This window comes from Meriones unguiculatus, chromosome X (assembly GCF_030254825.1).
Source record: "Meriones unguiculatus strain TT.TT164.6M chromosome X, Bangor_MerUng_6.1, whole genome shotgun sequence".
NCBI lineage: Eukaryota > Metazoa > Chordata > Mammalia > Rodentia > Muridae > Meriones > Meriones unguiculatus.
Genome location: NC_083369.1, coordinates 75,467,830 through 75,486,644, shown reverse-complemented (window position 1 = coordinate 75,486,644; position 18,815 = coordinate 75,467,830). Strand labels below are relative to the sequence as shown.

The 18,815-nt window shown below is 37.5% G+C and overlaps 1 protein-coding gene and 1 long non-coding RNA gene across 6 annotated transcripts in view; one reads left to right on the top strand and one right to left on the bottom strand.

Annotated features, from left to right (window-relative positions):
- Nucleotides 1–18,815, bottom strand: part of Dock11 (dedicator of cytokinesis 11) — a 198,944-nt gene that overhangs the window by 68,882 nt on the left and 111,247 nt on the right. For 3 of the 4 annotated variants that reach the window (XM_060375411.1, XM_060375407.1, XM_060375408.1), the window contains exons 22-32: nt 18,338–18,424; nt 17,486–17,575; nt 11,124–11,242; nt 8,718–8,787; nt 8,507–8,632; nt 7,490–7,561; nt 5,626–5,772; nt 4,255–4,338; nt 2,919–3,030; nt 2,400–2,438; nt 570–748 (exon numbers count right to left, since the gene is read on the bottom strand). In XM_060375411.1, coding sequence (XP_060231394.1) covers nt 570–748; nt 2,400–2,438; nt 2,919–3,030; nt 4,255–4,338; nt 5,626–5,772; nt 7,490–7,561; nt 8,507–8,632; nt 8,718–8,787; nt 11,124–11,242; nt 17,486–17,575; nt 18,338–18,424 — 1,125 coding nt within the window. The remainder of the gene's footprint in view (nt 1–569; nt 749–2,399; nt 2,439–2,918; nt 3,031–4,254; nt 4,339–5,625; nt 5,773–7,489; nt 7,562–8,506; nt 8,633–8,717; nt 8,788–11,123; nt 11,243–17,485; nt 17,576–18,337; nt 18,425–18,815) is intronic. The other variant, XM_060375410.1, reaches the window with a different exon arrangement.
- The window catches only part of LOC132650113 (uncharacterized), a 36,524-nt gene that overhangs the window by 11,879 nt on the left and 5,830 nt on the right, over nt 1–18,815 (top strand). The gene's annotated exons all lie outside the window — the stretch shown is intronic.

Sequence of the window (18,815 nt, the reverse complement as noted above, 5' to 3'; positions counted from 1 at the left end):
GATCTCCCTGGAGCATAAGTTACAGGTGGTTGTAAGCTTCCATATGTGAAACCGAACTGTAGTCCTCTGCAAGAGCAGATGACTCTTAACTCTCCAGACTCTGTATGACTTTACATAAATCCTCGTTAGTTTATGTAATAAATAATGAAAGAGTTTTGAATGGCCCAAATATGTATATTAAGTACAAGAAAAATACAGAATGCAACTCAACCTCACTTCATTTTCACATAACCACAGATCTTTATACATGTTAATTTTAAAATATGAATTGAGTAGCTGGGTATACAGAGCTCAGTGGTAGAGAATGTGATAAATATGTACGGGATCAAGGCTTGTTTCTACCCAGCATCAAAATATTTAAAGATGATTTGAAAAAATGTTTTTCTTCAGGTTAACCTGTCTGACATTGTAAAAAACTTAATGACCTGAAATGGGAAAAACGCTATATCTATAAAAATACCTTTTCATTGATACTTGTATCATACTCCTCACTGTAATCATCATCTTGAATGAAAAATCTTAGTAGAAATTTATTAGTGTACTCCCCAGAACTGTACAAACATCCTTACCTTGTGCTGGTATCTGGTATCAAATGCATGTTTTATCAAAAGATTCTTTATGACAGAGATGGCTGTATATCTGATTTCATAATTGTCTTGAAGAGCAATGGAGGTTTCCCGCAGAAGTAGACCAACCAAGAAGTGATGCTTGCAATACTCATCTGATAAACTGTATTCAAGATTGGAATCTGCAGTACAATAAAATTTGTAACTTTTGATAAAGAAATACAAAATGTATTATTAGGCAGTTAAAATGCTATAATTATGATTTGATCATATGTTGTCATGCTTGTAAGAACTATAATTTTTATTATTAATCAATCTGAACAATTCTTCTGTAGTATAGAATGAGCATGCAAAATTTTTACTAAATAAAGACACTCCTAATTAGGGATAGACAGTTTATTTTAATGATTATTTCAGTCAGCAGAAAGGTCATGAAGATACTCTTTCCTCTAAATTATTTCAAGTCTTAGTACTCTTACCATAGAACATAAAATGAAATATTTCTATATTTGGCCATCTTTTAATACATTTCTTTTTATCTGAAAAGATTTCATTTTAACTGTAAGTTCTACTTTATATAGTAATATTTTATTTCCTTATCCATCTATATTTATAAAGTAGACAAACTAGACAAACTAGACAATCTGATCATCCCAACAGTATTAAGTATTGATTGTTGCAGCTGTCATTACATATTGGCCTGAACATTCATAATAGTTATAATGATAATACAAAAAGCCACTACAACTCACATCAGCTCAGCATCACATCTCAAATAAATTTACAATCACATTAACTACAGATCTTCCATTTCATAAAATCACTACTGCAAATTGTATCTTTCACTCCTTTCTAGAGCTTCTGACCTCCTTTAAATCCTACACATTAATACTGTGGTTGGGACTTATAATAACTCAGAGAGGGCTGGGATCAAATTTAGTAATTTCTATAGTAGGCTCTATATTTCCATTTATTTTATATAAAATGCCTTTCATTTCTTTTGGTTGATTCAGAATGTAATGCAATGAAGTATATCCAGTTAGGACTTTTAAATGTTACAAATTGTCCAATTTAATTCTAAATCTCAATGTCCTATCCACTCCTTTTCCCTAACAGTTTCATCACTATCAAAAAGGCAGGGGAAAAGTATGTGAGCCACACGTGCTCTTAATTTAGTAATGGGTGGTAAGACAGTAGTACTATATTTCTCCATTTTTACTGGCTGTAATATCACCACCACTTCTACAACCACTAACCCTGAGGAGAGACTTCCTTAAACACAAAGGCATTTGACTCTCCTGCACTGTCATGCTCTTTTATGAATTCCAATCACTTTCTAGACCCAAAGACACTGGTGAATAACCAAGGTGGACTTATCTGGGTTGATTTTTCAAATGGTAATTGACTTTTTTTTTTTTTTTTTTTTGCTTCAGTGACTTGAATAAATCCAGTTTGGTGTTCTCAATCACACCTTCAAGACTGTGGCAAAGTAACCATGCAACAGGGTGACAGAGAAAGCAGCAATCCTGAGAGAGGTGACAAACACTTAAAACAGACACTCAGCCAATCCCTGTCCCCAAGCTGCCTTACAGCAGAGGAACATTCTTTCTAAGGACAGATATTTGAAAGTTGATTCCTCAGAAAACACTGAAGCTTATTTTAAAGATAAACAAGCAGTTGCCTTTAAGATATTTGGGCCTAAGAAATTAAAGTCTTACTTTGGCTAGGGAGGATATGAACAGCAAATAAAGCCCCCATTCATCTTGGCCATTCATCAAATCAATTGTGTTTAAACACAGCATACTACTTTAGAGTGAACCGAGTTAAACCTACCTACTGAAGTCAAACGGTCCACCGCAAATGAAAAAAAATCTAATTAATATATGAAAAGAAAAGGGACAAATAAAAAACATAATAACATAAGAATAGTGCTATACAACAAAGCATTCAATCAAACTAACAATGGAGATTAAAACTGAGGCATTTCATAAATTTAGTGCATACAAGTTATCATTTTTATATTTATTTTTGATGCTTTCAGCAGAAATGCATTCACATACTTTTTCATTTCATCTTAAATATAATCCAATACACTATTATTACAGAAAGAAATTTTACTAGTGTCTGAAATAGGTGTTCAGCAACAATATATTTAACATATCCAATTTTTCCGTACTATTTCCACAAATATAATGAAGGAAATGCAGAATGACATTAATGAACCTATCTTCAGATACTAACAATTCTCAAGTTACCTTCAAGTTAACTGGTTTCATCAGAAAACATTATGCTACACTAATACTATCCCAAAAGGAAAAACAATCTCAATTAATGGAAAATACAAATACATACCTTGAACTCTCTGTAGTTTAGGTTTTGCAAATGCCATTGGCAAGTTCAGAGGAATATAATGTTCATGATTACAGATTGTTTGGAGAAATTCAAACTTGTATTCAGCAAGAACCTAAATGGTAAATTATATATCAGGTTTCATTTTGTAGGCATTTATTTGTTGATGATTAAAAAATGATATTTAATTTCCCAACAGAAGTGTTTATCTTCCAAAGTATACTTGCAGGTGCAATCTGTACAGGACAGAGTTAACATAACTGGCCCAAGAGTGGTATATTTTAAAAGGTCTGTTGCAACAGTGATGTTGACTGGCATCTGAGAAAAGAGATTTTGACATGTTTGCTATGTGATAAGGTTGTGTTTCTTGGTGCTAGTCTGCTAGGTCCTTTGTACAAACAGTGTCATTTATGGTAAACACCTGTTTTGCTTTCCTTTCTGAAAGTCTAGAATTTTGATCTGTTTCAATACAAAACCAGTTCCTCAGTAAGAACTGTGGAAAGTTAGTATATCGCTGCATGTATGAGCATTCATGAGATAAACACAGCCATGTCAAAGACCCCAGGGACTCAGACACAGGAATGGCAAAGCCTTCCTTTATTCTCCTGGCCATAATACAGAGTTTGACAGTATGTATAGAAATATCAGTCACAGCTTTGTAGTCCCCTACAGATGCCACTTGCATGACTACACCCTGAAACTATTCCTCTACAGTGAGGTCCCCCACCTCCTCCATCAGTTGCACATCATAAACCTGCCTCCCATTCAGCTGCATATAACAAATACACTGTGTGTCTGGACTTCCGGCCTGTCTATCCAGTCCCAGGTTTTCTGTATGTGTATCTGTTGTTTCTTTATTCTCCATCACTCCAGCTGGGTCAATTCCAAAGAACTACAAACTCTAAAACAAAAATATTGCAGTCTTTTGGCTGTATTCTCACTCCCAGTGGGTAAGTACATCTTCACAAGATGGAAAAAGCACGAGATGCCTGCATGGGGATCACCACAAACTCCACTTGATGTCTTTTTCTTTCTTGATCCTGCTGGGTATCCATATCCTATCACTCTAATCAATGGTAGTCAGAAATATGACTATATGTTGAATCCTCTTAGTAAATTGCTGAATCTGTGGCTGGTCTTGGGGACTGCCCAAACACTACCCAGAAGTCCTTGCTTTTGACAATACTCAAAGTACATAAGTGAAGAACTGATTTTGACAATACTCAAAGTACATAAGTGAAGAACAGTTCTGAATCCTTCAGAAGAGAATATAACTGTCACCTCTGACCTCATGCTTGAATGTCCAATAATCTACTACAACTGTGTCCTTAGAACTTACCTTGGGATCTTTAGGGCTAAATCCCGATATATAGTCATTTATCAAATTGAAAACAAATCCTCTATCCATCAGTGTCAAGCAGCGCTATTAAGTAAAGAAGGAAGGTTAGTTACAGAGTTATGTCCTTTATCATGTTAATGAACTTCTAAATTTGTTCTACACAAAGGGAATGTCATTTTTATAGACAATATGAAAATAGCTGTCAGTTTTGGATGACCTTAAAGAAAAAGTGCAAAGTAAATTATCAGTGGAATCAAGACTTAAAGGCCTCAATTGTATAACTTGTAAAATAAGACACACACATAAATGTATACCCACATATATGACAATAACAAAAAGTAAAAAAAAAAAATAGAATGTTTTGTAAATGTAGGGATTTTTGACATTTCTCAAAGAACCTTTCAAAGATTTTTTATGAATATGCGTTAGGAACATGCACCCTGTGTTAACAATAGCAAACAGGTACCTTTAATTCAAATGTTGAAAACTTTGGGCATGAAAAGTGGTTCATGGGTTAAGAATGCTTACTATAAAAGTATGAGGACTTGAGTTAGAATCCAAGCACCTACATAAAAAAAAATATTGGTATGGCCATGTGCAGCCCTGTAACTCCACTGCCTAGTGCTATTTGGGGTGGTGGGGGTGGGAGGGAAACAGGAAGATTTCTAGGACTTTAGGGCTGACATCTAGCTCCAGGTTCAGTGAAAGACATTGTTACAAAGGAGTAAGACAGCAACTGATATAGGTACTGCTCCAGCCTCAGGGCATTCACATGCGCACATGCAACAGGTACATGTAATGGGTACACACACAACACACATCCAACACACACACACACACACACACACACACTCACACATACACAACACAGAGAAAGTCACAAACCCAAAAGGCAATCAGACCAGAAAAGTGATTTAAACACATAAGGAAGTCAGGGCTATAATACAGACTGGTAGGGACTGACTGTGGCAACAACTGTCCCACCTGACAGCATTCCATGTGAAATATCTTTAAAAAGGTGTTGTGACAGAAGCACAACCGGTCTTCTGAATCACCCAGAGCCTCTTGTTTAATTACTTGTTTAATTACTTGTTAAATGCTTCAGTGGGAGGGGGAGTAAACCTGCCTGAACTGATCCATCAGTCAGTCCAAAGAGTTATTCCAACAGCCTTATAAAGAGCTAACAGGGGGCTGGGGATATAGCTAAGTAGTGTAGCATAAGCATGCAGAGGGCTTATGTTCCACCTTCAACAAAACCACACAGCGTTTCCAAGAGAAAGGGTTTTGTTTGTTTGTTTTCCTTTTTTTCGCTTTCTAGACCCTACCAGTGAAGAAGAGAACTTGAACACGTTTTGGCTGTCTTTAACTCACCTTTAGAAAGCTGGCCAAGCTATAATTCACATTTCGGGACTCATCAGGAATCTCTGCATAGCGAATGGTCACATGGGGAATTATTGCAAGAAGCAGCGAATGTAAGACATGATGATATGCTTCAGGAAATCTCTGGCCTCTGGGAAGCTTAAATACACATAGAAAAAGAATACGGATTTGAAAAGGTCTAAATAAATCAACTGCCATTTTATTTTTAAACATGTTCCTTCACGGAAATGGCTTTAAACTGAAGTACATTTTTTTCCTCTCAACTAAAACTGACTTTACTAGTTGTTCAAAGTATACTTTCTGTCCAGACTAGTAGTTGTCAACCTTCCTAACGCTGCAACCCTTTAATAGAGTTCCTCATGTTGTGGTGACCCCCAACCATAAAGTTATTTTTGTTGCTATTTCATAACTGTAATTTTGCTATTGTTATGAACTATAAAGTAAATATCTGATATGCATGATATTTATTATGTAACCCATGTGAAAGGGTCATTGGATCCCCTGTACAGTTATGACCCACAGGTTGAGAACCATTGTTCTAGACCCTAAACTTACAGAAATGGTTTGATTCTCTAATAATATAAGTGTCTGAAATTATCATTAGGCATAGCATGGGTCAATATAACCCAACTCAGAAATCCAAGCTCTTGGGATGAAGGCACACCTCTGTTTTATTTTTTTTTGGTTTGCTTTTTCTGGTATACAACATATGCATGTATCACAATTTCAGTTAACTTATTCTATGAAAGTTCTGCGAGAAGAGTTTTTATTTTATTGCACAAGCCTCACCATGATGATTTCTATAACTAAGAAAACTTCTTTGTATAGGTTGATTGTTTCTGATTGTAAAATCTCAAATCTGAAATGTTCTAAAACCTGAACCTTTTTGGGACCTGACTCTGCAATGGCAAATTCTGCACCTGATGTTATGTGATTGGCTGAAGTCAAAACATAGGTACAAATGTAAAATTAAACATGAAATTATCTTCAGTCTATGTGCATAAAGTATCCATGATGCATGAATGAGTTTCATGTTTAGACATGCATCCTGTACCCACATGCCTATCTCAACATGTAAAGGTAAATAATCCAAAATCTGAAAATGTCTGAAATCTGAACCACTGTTGATTCAAAACATTTCAGATTAGGAATTCTCAACATGTATCTTTAAAATATAATTTAAAAAGAAATAAGAGGGGCTGGTGAGACTGCTCAGTGAGTAAAATGCTTGCTGTGCAAACATAAACCCTGAGTTTGGTATACAGAACCTACATATAGTGAAAGAGATAGCTAACAACGCAAAGTTGAGCTCTGACCTCCACACATGATCTGTAGCTCACATGCGGTCCAACCCACACATCATATACACATAACAGTAAAGAAGAAGAAGAAGAAAATAGAAAACAAATAAATGTACATACCACATTTAAGAAATATATGTAATTGCATAAAGCTTTTTCTACCCTTTCTATATACCTTCATCCTCTCTAATAGAAAGAACATGTCTGAGTTGCTACTTTTTCTAATTGAATCTTTTCAACAAACTTTTATTTAAAAATATTTTTATTTTATTTTATTTATGTGAATTTGTGGGGGTATACCCGTAGGGGTCAAAGGAGGGTGTCATATTTTCTGAAGCTGGAGTAACAGGTGATTAAGAGCTGCGTAATACTGGAGCTAGAAACTACACATGGGTCCTCTGGAAGAGCAGCAAGCAGTAAGTCATCTCTCCAGCTCCCCAACATTAGCATTTTTTAATCACAAAAAAAATGCAATACATCAAACGCAATGCATTCTGTAAACAACTGTAGGACAGTACCTGTAATTATTTCTAACTACACAGGAGCTTACGTACCTTAATTTTATTCTCTTCCAGTAAAAATGTGGCCATGGACTTTGCAATTATTTCAAAGAAAAACCACGAGTACTGAAAAACAAACACACAAACCTTAATAATCACCCAAATACTTTGAAAATTTGACAAATCAAATCTGAAATTTGATAACATTTTCAAGTAAAGTCTCAAAGAATACTTCTGAAGTGTAAAAACAAACAAACAAAAAAAGCAGTGCTGCATTGCAAGCCCAAGCAGCCATGTACAGCAGGAGAATGGGAAAACTTGCTTCATGGGACATTATTCAGCATTATTTTATCACTGACATTGTTTGGGATACCCATGATTGGTGATAAGAGCAAACCAATTTTTGGTTATTTTTATTACCTCTTTTAAGTTATCTACAGTGAACACTTAAAAGTTTTATTAGCATATACCAATTATATATTAAATGGGTTTATTGGTGACATTTCATATATAAATATAATGGGTTTTGATCATGTTCACCCCATTGCCTTCTCTTGTCTTGCTTCTGTTCCCATTTCTTCCCCTTTCACAAATGAAGATAATAATTTTTATTGCTTCTTATACTCAGTTTGGATAATCAGCTTTAGCCATGGTATAATACTGGCACAGCCTACATGTTGACCAAATCATGTAATTTGAAAGCTAGCATCAAGTCAGTAGCCAGCACATCCCCAAAAGCCCATTGTTCTATCACCAAATAAAGAAATAGTACAAGAGAATGAGAATAATAGTTATTGTTTATTGAGAGCCTATTACCTGCCAGAAACGATAGTGCCAAATAATTCAATTTAGGATTGAGGTAATAGTGGCCCAGAGCTGGTGAATAGGAAGCCCCAAGTCATATATACTATAACAGATACAAGATTCTGTCTTTTCCAAAATATACATATGCAATAATAATAGAATGAGGGAGGGTCCAGGACAAAACGGATAAAAACAAGAATTAATACAGAAGGTCACCAACAAATATGCAGAGACAGTTTTGTTTCCAGTTATGTCCTCTATCCTTACCTTTAGAAGTTTATTTATGGCTAAGAAATCTGCAGACTGTTTTAATATTGAAATCATAGTAGTAGCCAGGGTTTCATGTACCAGCTGGGCCTGAAGAGTGTTTGGTTTTTCGGGTCTGAAGCTATACTGCAAACAGAACCAATGAACCATCAGATACAACTGTCCTGGAAAACAGGTAAATCATCCAGCAAGAAAGCTTTATTCCACAAACCTTGATGAAGGATCTTAAATAGCTATCCAAGCCTTCCTCATGGCATTTTGACACAATGTGTAAGAGAACCCTGAAACGACATTTATCAAAGTCAGCAGGCCATGTTTCAACTGATTACTAAAGTGTGACTGGCAGATAAGAGCAAGTTTAATCCCAGAAACAAAACAAAATGAGCAACAACAAAGGGGGTAACAGAAGAGCTGAGTGTAGTTTAGCTCTAGAAGATTCCAGGGCCTAACACATTTGGAGCCTTGAAATAAATACTTCCTGGTTCAAAAGGATACCTTATTTTGGCAGCCTGGATGCTTTGTCTCCTTTCTAAATCTGTGTATTCACTTAAAGTATGGTCATAGCCTTGTGTTATAAAAATGCTTAGGTAAAGTAAATACTGAAATCCCTTCCAGTGAAGACAAAAGGAACAGAAAAGAAAGATAAAGTGGCTGGACAAAGTGGCACACACCTGTGATCCTAGCACTTGGGAGGGTAAGGCGGTAGGATCAGGGTGAGTCTGCGTCCTCTGTGGGCTACAGAATGAGACTGTCTCAACAAAACAGAAACAAAACAACAAACAAACAAAAGACAACATAAAAACTGTGTCAGGGGAAAATGAGGGGTCGAACAAGGAAAATAATTATGAAAGCTGGAAGTCAACTTAAGAGACTACCCGTGTCTCTCAAACTTCAGCAAGCATCAGTGACACCTGGAAGATGTGCTAACAGATTGCTTGGCTCATTGCCTAGAGTTTCTGTCTTTGTGGGGCTGAGGTAAACGTCAATGATTAGCATTTTGATAAGTTTCCTGGGCATACTGCTGCTGTTGATCCGGGAAGCACATGTGGAGAACCATTATATTAGAATAATGCTTCTTCATTTTTCAACTGGACTGTGCTTGACAATAGAGATAGGCACAGAGCATGCAGGCATTTGTGGCCTGGGCATCTAGGGCAAAAGGCTGTAGCAACATTATAGGCAACAGAGCCAAAGACATTCAGCACTGAGTACAGTATTTTCTCAAGTCTCCTATTTGCATTTTGAACTGCAAGTGTTTTCCTATCTACCTTACAATGTATCCTTGTTTGCTTTTAAACGTAAGTAACTTATTTTTCCAAGCCAAAGCACATGGTTTTAGTGACACAGTCTGTCCAATATGAGAAACATTGGTCATAGGTGGTTGTATTGGTTAAAACTAAAATATCGGTTGAATCTAAAGTGAACTGCAATTAAATATTTGTTCCTCAGAAGAACTATCCACATTTGAAAGGCTCACTCACCAAATGTGTTAAGTGGCTACCTTTTTGGACAACAAAAGTGTAGACCATCACTTGAAAAGGTCAACTGAAATTTGCCTCATAAATAGGCATAGAGTGGTAAAAACAGTACAAGAACAGTGTAGGATTTCAGTATCTCATTTTCAACAATGGATGAGTCAACTAGACACAAAGTAAGGAAGTAAATATTTGACTTGAACTCTACTAAACAAAATATATACAGAACACATTCCATTCAACAGTTAAAGAACACACATTTTTATGTGCACAAAAATATTTTCCAAGATGGAACATACATTAGACTAATTTAAAAAGTCTTAATAAAATTTAAGAAGATTACAATCATATCAAGTATAGTTTTTAACCACACTATGGTGAAATAAGAAATCAGTAGGAGAAGAAACTGTGGAAAATGAAAACAGTAGTGGAACATTAGCGCCATGCTTCTGAACAAGCAGTCAAAAAGAAAAGGAAAAGAAAGAAAGAAAGAAAAATAAGTTTGCAAGAAAATGTTTATTAAGTGAGGTGACACATTCTCAGAAAGAAAATAGTCAGATGGTCTTTATCATATGCTGAAACCTAGCCAATAATGTGTGCATATGTAAACAAGTATACCCATGGGCTCACTATAACATGTATGAAAGAACAAGAAAGGCTAACTATTAGAGGATTAGGAAGGACTGAATGCAGGTAATAAACACATGTTATGAAAGGATGTATAGCTAACTGTTTTTCTACTTCTAATACTGTCATGGATTTTTTGGCTTTGGTGATAGTTAAGTGTATAATGATATGGCAAATAGTGAAAATGTAAAATCCAATGGGAAATTCCACAGTTTCCATTTTGTATGGCTATTCTGAGTGTATAGAAATTCGCCAAGGTGTACGAACTTTGGGTCTGGTTAATTTAGGTATGTGTTGTTTAATTTAGTTGCAAGCTTTTAAAATAAAGTTAATTTTATTTAAAAAATTAAAAGAAATCAAAAGAAAAATTATACACAAGTGACAATGGGATGATATAACCAAACCAATGGAATACTACAAACACAGGTTTAAGAGAGAAGATTATGACCATGAAAAGAAGAAAAGTAGAAAGACCCGAAGCAAATAGCTTCTTTCATTATAACACCAAAACTCACATGGTGCAGTTGATAGGAACGTCATCTTCATGGGTCATGTTTGTGAGAACTCGGAAGAGTTGCATAAGAATTACAGGTAGAAACTGTATCATGACTTGGATCTCCATGGCATGCAAACACTAAAATAAGTCATTATTAGTTATGGAAACAAAAAGAAATATGATCTAACTTGCAAATGTGAAACAATAAGAAAATTAAGTAATGAGCAATATATTGACTAGACTAGATGCTTGCTGAAATGTGCACTTCTGAGAAACAAGACTTGCTAATGATTTAATCCACCCCATTATTTTGCTATTTGGATTCTGTGAGTCAAGTTGATATGAATGTTTAATTAAAGACAGCCAAGTGCAGTTTATCTATGGGCTTTGAAAGGAAGTCAACTGACTTTTGGTAAATCTATACTCAGCGATGGGGTGGGAGTTGGAAAGATCAGCTTGCAAGCCCCCCCCCCCCCCCCCGTATTCTATATGCTTTCTAAGGCAATCTTAGCCTCCAGCTAACTGGTGGAAAGTTAAATGAGATTCAGTAAAGAACATGTCTCTATGTACTTTGCTTTTCCCCACATCATCTATTAAAATGAGACAGTTTTGTTTTTTAACATTTTTTTAATTTTTTAATTATATTTTACTTAGTGGTGCGTGTGTGTGTGTGTGTGTGTGTGTGTGTGTGTGTGTGTGTGTGCAGGAGCACGTGTATGCACACATATGGGAGCCTATGTGTCACAGTGCATGTGTGTGGTCAGAGGATAACTTACAGGAGTCAGTTCTCTCTTGTATTATATGGGGTCCCAGAAATCAAACTCATGAGTCATCTGGTTCTAACATTCTTCTAATACATTTATTCCACATGCTTGCACTCTGTCTCTAATAACAGGCATTATAAACATCCAAATGAAGTGTTGAAATATGTTATATATCATATATACATAGAAAGGTTAGTGCTGTCTGCTATACTTCTTTCCACATTCACTCACTCTATCTCTCCATCAGCCAAGAAAAAAAAAATCTAACTTCGCTGAGAACTTTTCCACATCAGTTATATATGTAGTGCTATGGGAAACTCACCAATGGCACTTAAGGGAACTCATCATTTCTCTTTCCTGGTATTTTTTATTCTGTCTTCGTATCCCCACATGCACCTCCCCTGTTCCAGGACTCTATTATTTGTATATCAATTATCCCCTAAAGAACTTTATTTAGGCTTCTGTGTAGCTTTCCCCCCATCAGGTTCACAGGTAGACTGGCAAGTACCAGGAACACAGGGTTGTCATTTCAAGGTTTCTCTTCCTCTGCACTGTCTCTCTAATTGTCTCTGCCACTGCCTCTTTTCAGAATACCCCTTGACATTTTCCCATAACACTTACACTTTCTTTTCATTCTCAGTATATCCAGCTCACATTTCTAAATGGATTGCCCACCTCACTTAGATGTTGATTACATTAGACTACAGTCTACCAAAAATTTTCTTTCCTTCTTCTTTCTGTTACTGATGAAGATGTGACAATTTCTCACATGCTAAGTGAGTACTCTCTTGCAGACCTACATCCTCAGCCATCTAAAATGTCTGTGATGTCTTCCTGTTACTGTGTGCAGTGGTTCTCATTCAGGAGTCACATGGTCTCTACAGGAGATTTAGCAATGTCTGGGGATATTTTTGGCTATCACAACTTGTGTGTGTGTGTGTGTGTTTGTGTATGTGTGTGCAGTTTCTACTAGGTAGAGGCCTATTGTTCTGCTAAACATGCTACAACAAAGAACTATCCTCCCCTAAATGTTAATAGTGCAGAGCTTGGGAAATCCTGATTTGTGGAAATAAGTTGAATGTACTGAAGACCTAGCCTACAGTTTGAATCTTAAAACTGATTACTGTTCCTCAGAAAGCCAAACTAACATCACCACTGTTTTTTACATGTATCATATGCTTTCCTTCCTTTTGTTTTTGCTCACAGCTTTTAGCCAACCCAATTACTCATCTGAGGCAAATTCAAACCCTTATTTCAGTGAAGCCATTTCAATTTCTCATTCATCAGAGGTGTACTGAGTGTACTTTCAACAGCCGAATGGCCAAGAGCAAACAAAACAATCTGAACCCAGCTCCTACCATTAAGCAGTTCACTGTCTAAAGAGTCAAAGGCATGGAACTGAGTCATTGCAGTACAAACAGTAAATAACAGGATAGGAACATGTACAACATGTACAAAAGAAGTGGTGAGCAGGCTACAAGTAAGTAAAACATGTGAGCGAAGCAGACAAGGGAAATGAGCATTCCATGTAGGATGAAGCTCCCCGCTACCACTACATAGCACTTCCATAATTTATTCTCAACAGCAGCCAGGGTATCCTTTTTGAAATGCAAATTAGATAATGCCATTTTGTCTTTGTTAAAAATGCACCAAACAAAATCAGCACAAGAGGCCATCATGCTCAGTATACTCAGTATGCTCAGGCTCAGCTCCCGGCAGCCTTGCTCCCCACTAGCTGTTCTCTGTGATCCAGCTATGTTGTCTTAGTGCTTTCCTGCAAATACAACAGGGTATGGCATGCACACATCCATTTAGAGTTTGTCATCACTTATGGCTGTCTGTCTTGCTTTGGTTTCTCTTTAGCCAGATATTGGCATTTCCACACACGGGCCTTCCCTGACAACTCTATCTAGAATGTACTCCTGCTAACCCATGTTCCCTTTAACCTGTTCTTTTCTTCATGGTACTAATGTTTTCTATAGTTTACTTATAATTTCCCTACCTCAATAAAATTAGGTTTGTCTAAACAAACACCCAACACCCAGAAAAAATGTCCACAGAAAATGCTTAATACATCTTTGGTGAATGGCTGAATAAATAAATAAAGCAACAGAAGGCAAGGCAAAAAGGGAGTTCCAGTTCCTGCTCTATATTGGCTTCTCAATGACATGAATCTTTAGTACCTGTAATTCTGCATTAAACATGTAATATTTAATCACATATATCTTCCAATGGTCCTCTTTATTACGAAGAAATTGCTAGCTAACTTATTTTTGCTGTGTCTTTGGTTAGGCTATAATATACATACTAACAACATTTATAAGTCATTCTTCTCTGCAAGCCCTGTAGCAAGCAAAAAGGTACTAAATACATAACAAAACTCAACGAATAAATTAATTCATAAAACTACCATTTACAGGGACAATGGTAGAAAGGCTTTCTGGGCCATTCATAGGACTAAGAATCAGTATATGTGTCATGGACTCAGCTCAGCTACCAAATATCTGGAACACTACAGGCAAATCACCTCTCCTTAGACTTCTGTTTTCTCATCCTTAAAAAGAAACTTCTGCACAATCCTTTTTTACAGTATTTCTGCAATCATATGTCATTCCACTTACTGCCACCAGAGGGCGCGTGTGCATTATATAAATATCAGACATTCCACACCTTAAAAACAAAATCAGTGTACATTTTGTTCCATTCAAAGAATACCAGTCTTTGAAAATGATGTATCTCTTACCACTCTATGAAAAATTTCACAAAGTTCCCTCCAGAAGGAAAAGCAATGACCTTAACAGATAAACCATTCATCTATATAGCTGGAATCTTTCTAAATAGTACTAACGGCTGGATTTGATCTGCTCCATTTCCGACCTGGGAGGGTTCACCCCTCCTTAGGCAACCTGGGGGTCCCTCGCTCCCAGGAGGTCATCATATTGATATCAAACTAAGCGTGGACACCCGATCGGCATAGCGCACGGCAGCCGAGAACTCCTGGCTTCAAGCGATCCTCCTCTCTCTGCCTCCCGAGTAGCTGGGACTACAGGCGTGTGTGTGTGCTACCGTGTCCAGCCTGGATTTGAAAGTTACATGACTATTATACTTCTTAATGTTAACTAAGGCCAAGAGCCGCCACTGACTGACTGTCTCTCTTGAACAAAAATTGAACATGTTTTAAAAGATTTATTTATTTGTTAATAGTGTTCTGTCTGCATGTATGCTTATATGCCAGAAGAGGGCACCAGATCTCATTCTAGATGGTTGTGAGCCACCATGTGGTTGCTGGGAATTGAACTCAGGACCTTTGGAAGAATAGCCAGTGCTCTTTACCCCTGAGCCATTTCTCCAGCCCCAACATTTTCTTTTTAAGTGTGGCAGGCACAACAGTACTATAAAAAACTAAAGTTACACCTGACCTCGTAGCTCTGTTCTATAATCCCAGCCCAGTGAAGCCTGGGAGGATAAGGCAAGGGTAGTAGAAGGTCAAGGCCTACCTGGGCTATATAGTGAGTTAAAGACCAGCCTAGGCAACTTAGCAAAAAGGTCTTGAAATTAAAAAAAAAAAAAAGAATAAAATAAAATACATGACTGGTAAATTGCTTGTCAGCAGGTAAATTGCTTGTCAGCCAAGCATTAAAACTAACATTAAACATTTGGGCATAGTATAACCAGCTTGTAAACTCATTGGTAGGGAAGAGGCAGAGACAGGCAAATTTCTGGGGCTCTCTGACCTACCTAGTCTACTTGGTAAGATCAAACCAGCGAGTCTTGTCTTTAAAAAACAAGTAGACAGCTCCTGAGAAACAGAACCCAAGACTGACCCCTGACCTTCACATACATGCACACACATGTGCATGCACATGCTTGCACACACAGGTACTCACACATATATGAATATGCACACATCTACAAAGTACCAAAAAAGTGAGGCTCTAGCTTCATGGTAAGGTATTTAAGAACCTGGCATCTGTGAGGCCCTAGCTTCAATTCTCAATACAACAACAGAATAAGAAGAAAAGGTAAATCATGCCTTTGTTAAAGTTGTGCAAGGCTTTCTGTCTGACTTGCAAAAACATAAACCTCCCTGCTACAGCCACAGAGGCTCCCCAGCTCCCTGATGGGAGCTTATCGCCCCATGTACCAGCCATACTGCAGTTCTTCTTGCTCCACAATACACTAAGCCAAGCTCCTCAGAGTCTCTGTACTAGCTGTTCCCAGCTCTTCCCCAGTCAGGAACTTGGCTGCCATCATCCTTTAAGTTGTTGCTCAAATACCACATTACCAGAGGCATCATCTCTGGCCTCTGTAAGAAAGAAAGTCCACCACATTCCTTGTTTCACTATAGCAATGGTTCTCAACCATCCTAGTGCTGCAACCCTTTAATACAGTTCCTCATGTTGTACTGACCCCACACATCATAAAATTATTTTCATTGTTACTTCATGGCTGTAATTTTGCTACTGTTATGAATCATAATGTAAATATCTGATATGTAGTATACCTGACATGCAACCCCAAAGGGGTTGCAACCCAAAGGTTGAGAATCACTGCTCTATAGCTTCTATCATCACCTGATGTGACATCTCTACTTGCTCATTTCTGTGCCCATTCCCTCCACAACACATGAAGCTCCTAGATAAGACACAGTTTTCTTTGCTTAGATCTCTGATGCCAGCTTCCCAGGAAGGACTACAGAAGTAGTGTGTCATGAACAATTATGAGCCAGCAGATGAGTTGTCCTATTTAAGCCTTACAAGGAGGACATTACTCTTATCCAGTTGTGACAGCTAAGAGAAACTCCATGACTTTGTAAAGGTTAATCAGAGATATAGTAAATGACAGATCTGTGACACAAAATCAGCTTATGCTTCCAAGCACTAAGCTCTATTTCATACCATACTATCTCTAGAAGTGTTTCCTGAGTCCACTGTTAGGCAACAGCATACAGGTAAAGGGGATGCGTGAAAAGTCTTCAAATCAAAATGCCTCAGATTTTCCACAACTAACATACTAATGAAGTAATGAAAAGGAACAACTGCTGTCAGCCAGGTCCTAGGAGTCACACCACAGTCCCAACACAAGGAATCAGCCAACGTTAGGTTCTGTCTACCACAGTATGATATCCTCAAAGACTCCTTCAGACTCCCTCCCTTGCGCCACATGTAGACAAGGTTTTTATCTTTAGTAAGCCCTTATGATAGCCTCCCACTAACGGGCACAGAAACATTTCACACTCTATTATGAGGAAAAGTGTTTTTGTTTTTTTTTCTTGCCCTTCCCCTGCCACCACAGGCTCTCCTTCTAGTGGTGGTTAGCACGGAGAGCCAAAGCCCCAAAATCCATTTATGTAACTACAGTCATGAAGTTTCTAAACCATTATGTCAAATTTGGGCTATAACACTGTCTCCCTAATACAGCCATGCTGTTGTCTGCTTCTAAGCAGACACTTGATGGAAAAAGATAGAAGAGAAAGTGTCTTCCTGAGGTAGGAAGGATTTTCAAGTGCTTCCCTGGTTCTTCCTCCCCCTCCCCACCCCCACCCCCATATCAAAAATGCAGCAGCAGAAAGGCACAAAAAAAACGAACCTTTTGCAGAAAGCTACTGTTCATTTACCTTTAAATATTTAATGAGCTCCCCTGGAACTTCTTTCGAGCCTGACTGAATAAGTTGGCAGTGATGGAAGAATTTGTGCACATGCAGATCCTGGAACACAGATGGAAACAGCCATATGAAATTTGATTCATTATCCTCAAGTACACGCTCTCCATCTCTCCCTGATCTGGCATCACGAAGGCCTATCTATCTGGATATTCTAACACCTGTACCCTGTAGCCATCTCTGCCAACTTCTGCACCTGGTGCCCTCCTGACTATCATATAAAGCACCATAGCCAGGTGAACAAGGTGTGTAACTGAGCACACAGGAAGTTGCAAAGCATGCCCAACCAGGTAAGCAGTTAGTTAAGCCTTTCAAAAACAAACCAAAACAAATCAAAACAAAAATAACATGGTCTATCAAGTTGAGTTGATTTTCTATTTTAATGAAATAAGCAGGGACAGAAGTCTGAAATGAGAGGTGAAGAAAATGCAGTATCAGGAAGTTTCCAGATGAATCATTGATTGTACTCAGTTTCCAATTTTACCATGACAATCTGCTGGGGACTTCACTTGTCTCATATGAAGTCTGTACATGTTAACTTTCTGGACAGTGGGGGTCATATCAGGAGATAGAAAAATGCAACACATGTTTTGAACTGGCACTCCTAATTATTATTGTGGGTCTTGGGGAAGGTACCTCTCCTGACTTAGCCTCAGTTTTTTCCTATTTAAAATGGTAATAATGATAGCCTCTGCATGTGTTTTAGAGTCCAATTTCTCCAAGGCAGTGGGAAATTCAAAATAGTTCAGTTTAATGAGGAGCCATATTCCAGTATTCAAATTGAAAAATCTGGGTGCTGCAACTTACCTGAGTATAAATGGTTGATTCTAAGTGGCTCTTAATCCTCAACAAAGGCTTTGCACCATCTACCCACTTGATATCCGCAAATGATTGCTGCATAGAAAACACATCCATGAACGTCTATACTACAGTGAGAAATACATGAACAAGCTACAGTAACACCGGTGCATTTTAAGAGGTTTCAGGGGAAAAAGAGAGGGAGAGATTTCAGAAAGGAAGGTATTAGGTTCATCCAAAGGAAATACTGGAGGAAATATGTGCCATTGGGAATAAATTTGTCCTAAATAATTTTAGATTTCCAGTCCTCTTCAGAGTTATAGAAATCACCACAAATGAATTACTTAAATAGATGAAGTTTGTATAGCCATGCCTAATCCAGTTTTAAATCCAGTTTTAAAAAGTCAGTGAAACCATGAGCTGTAAACACAGAACACAGACTTTCCTGTTTAACTTGATTGTGAAGGAGGACTAGCCTTCAGACCAT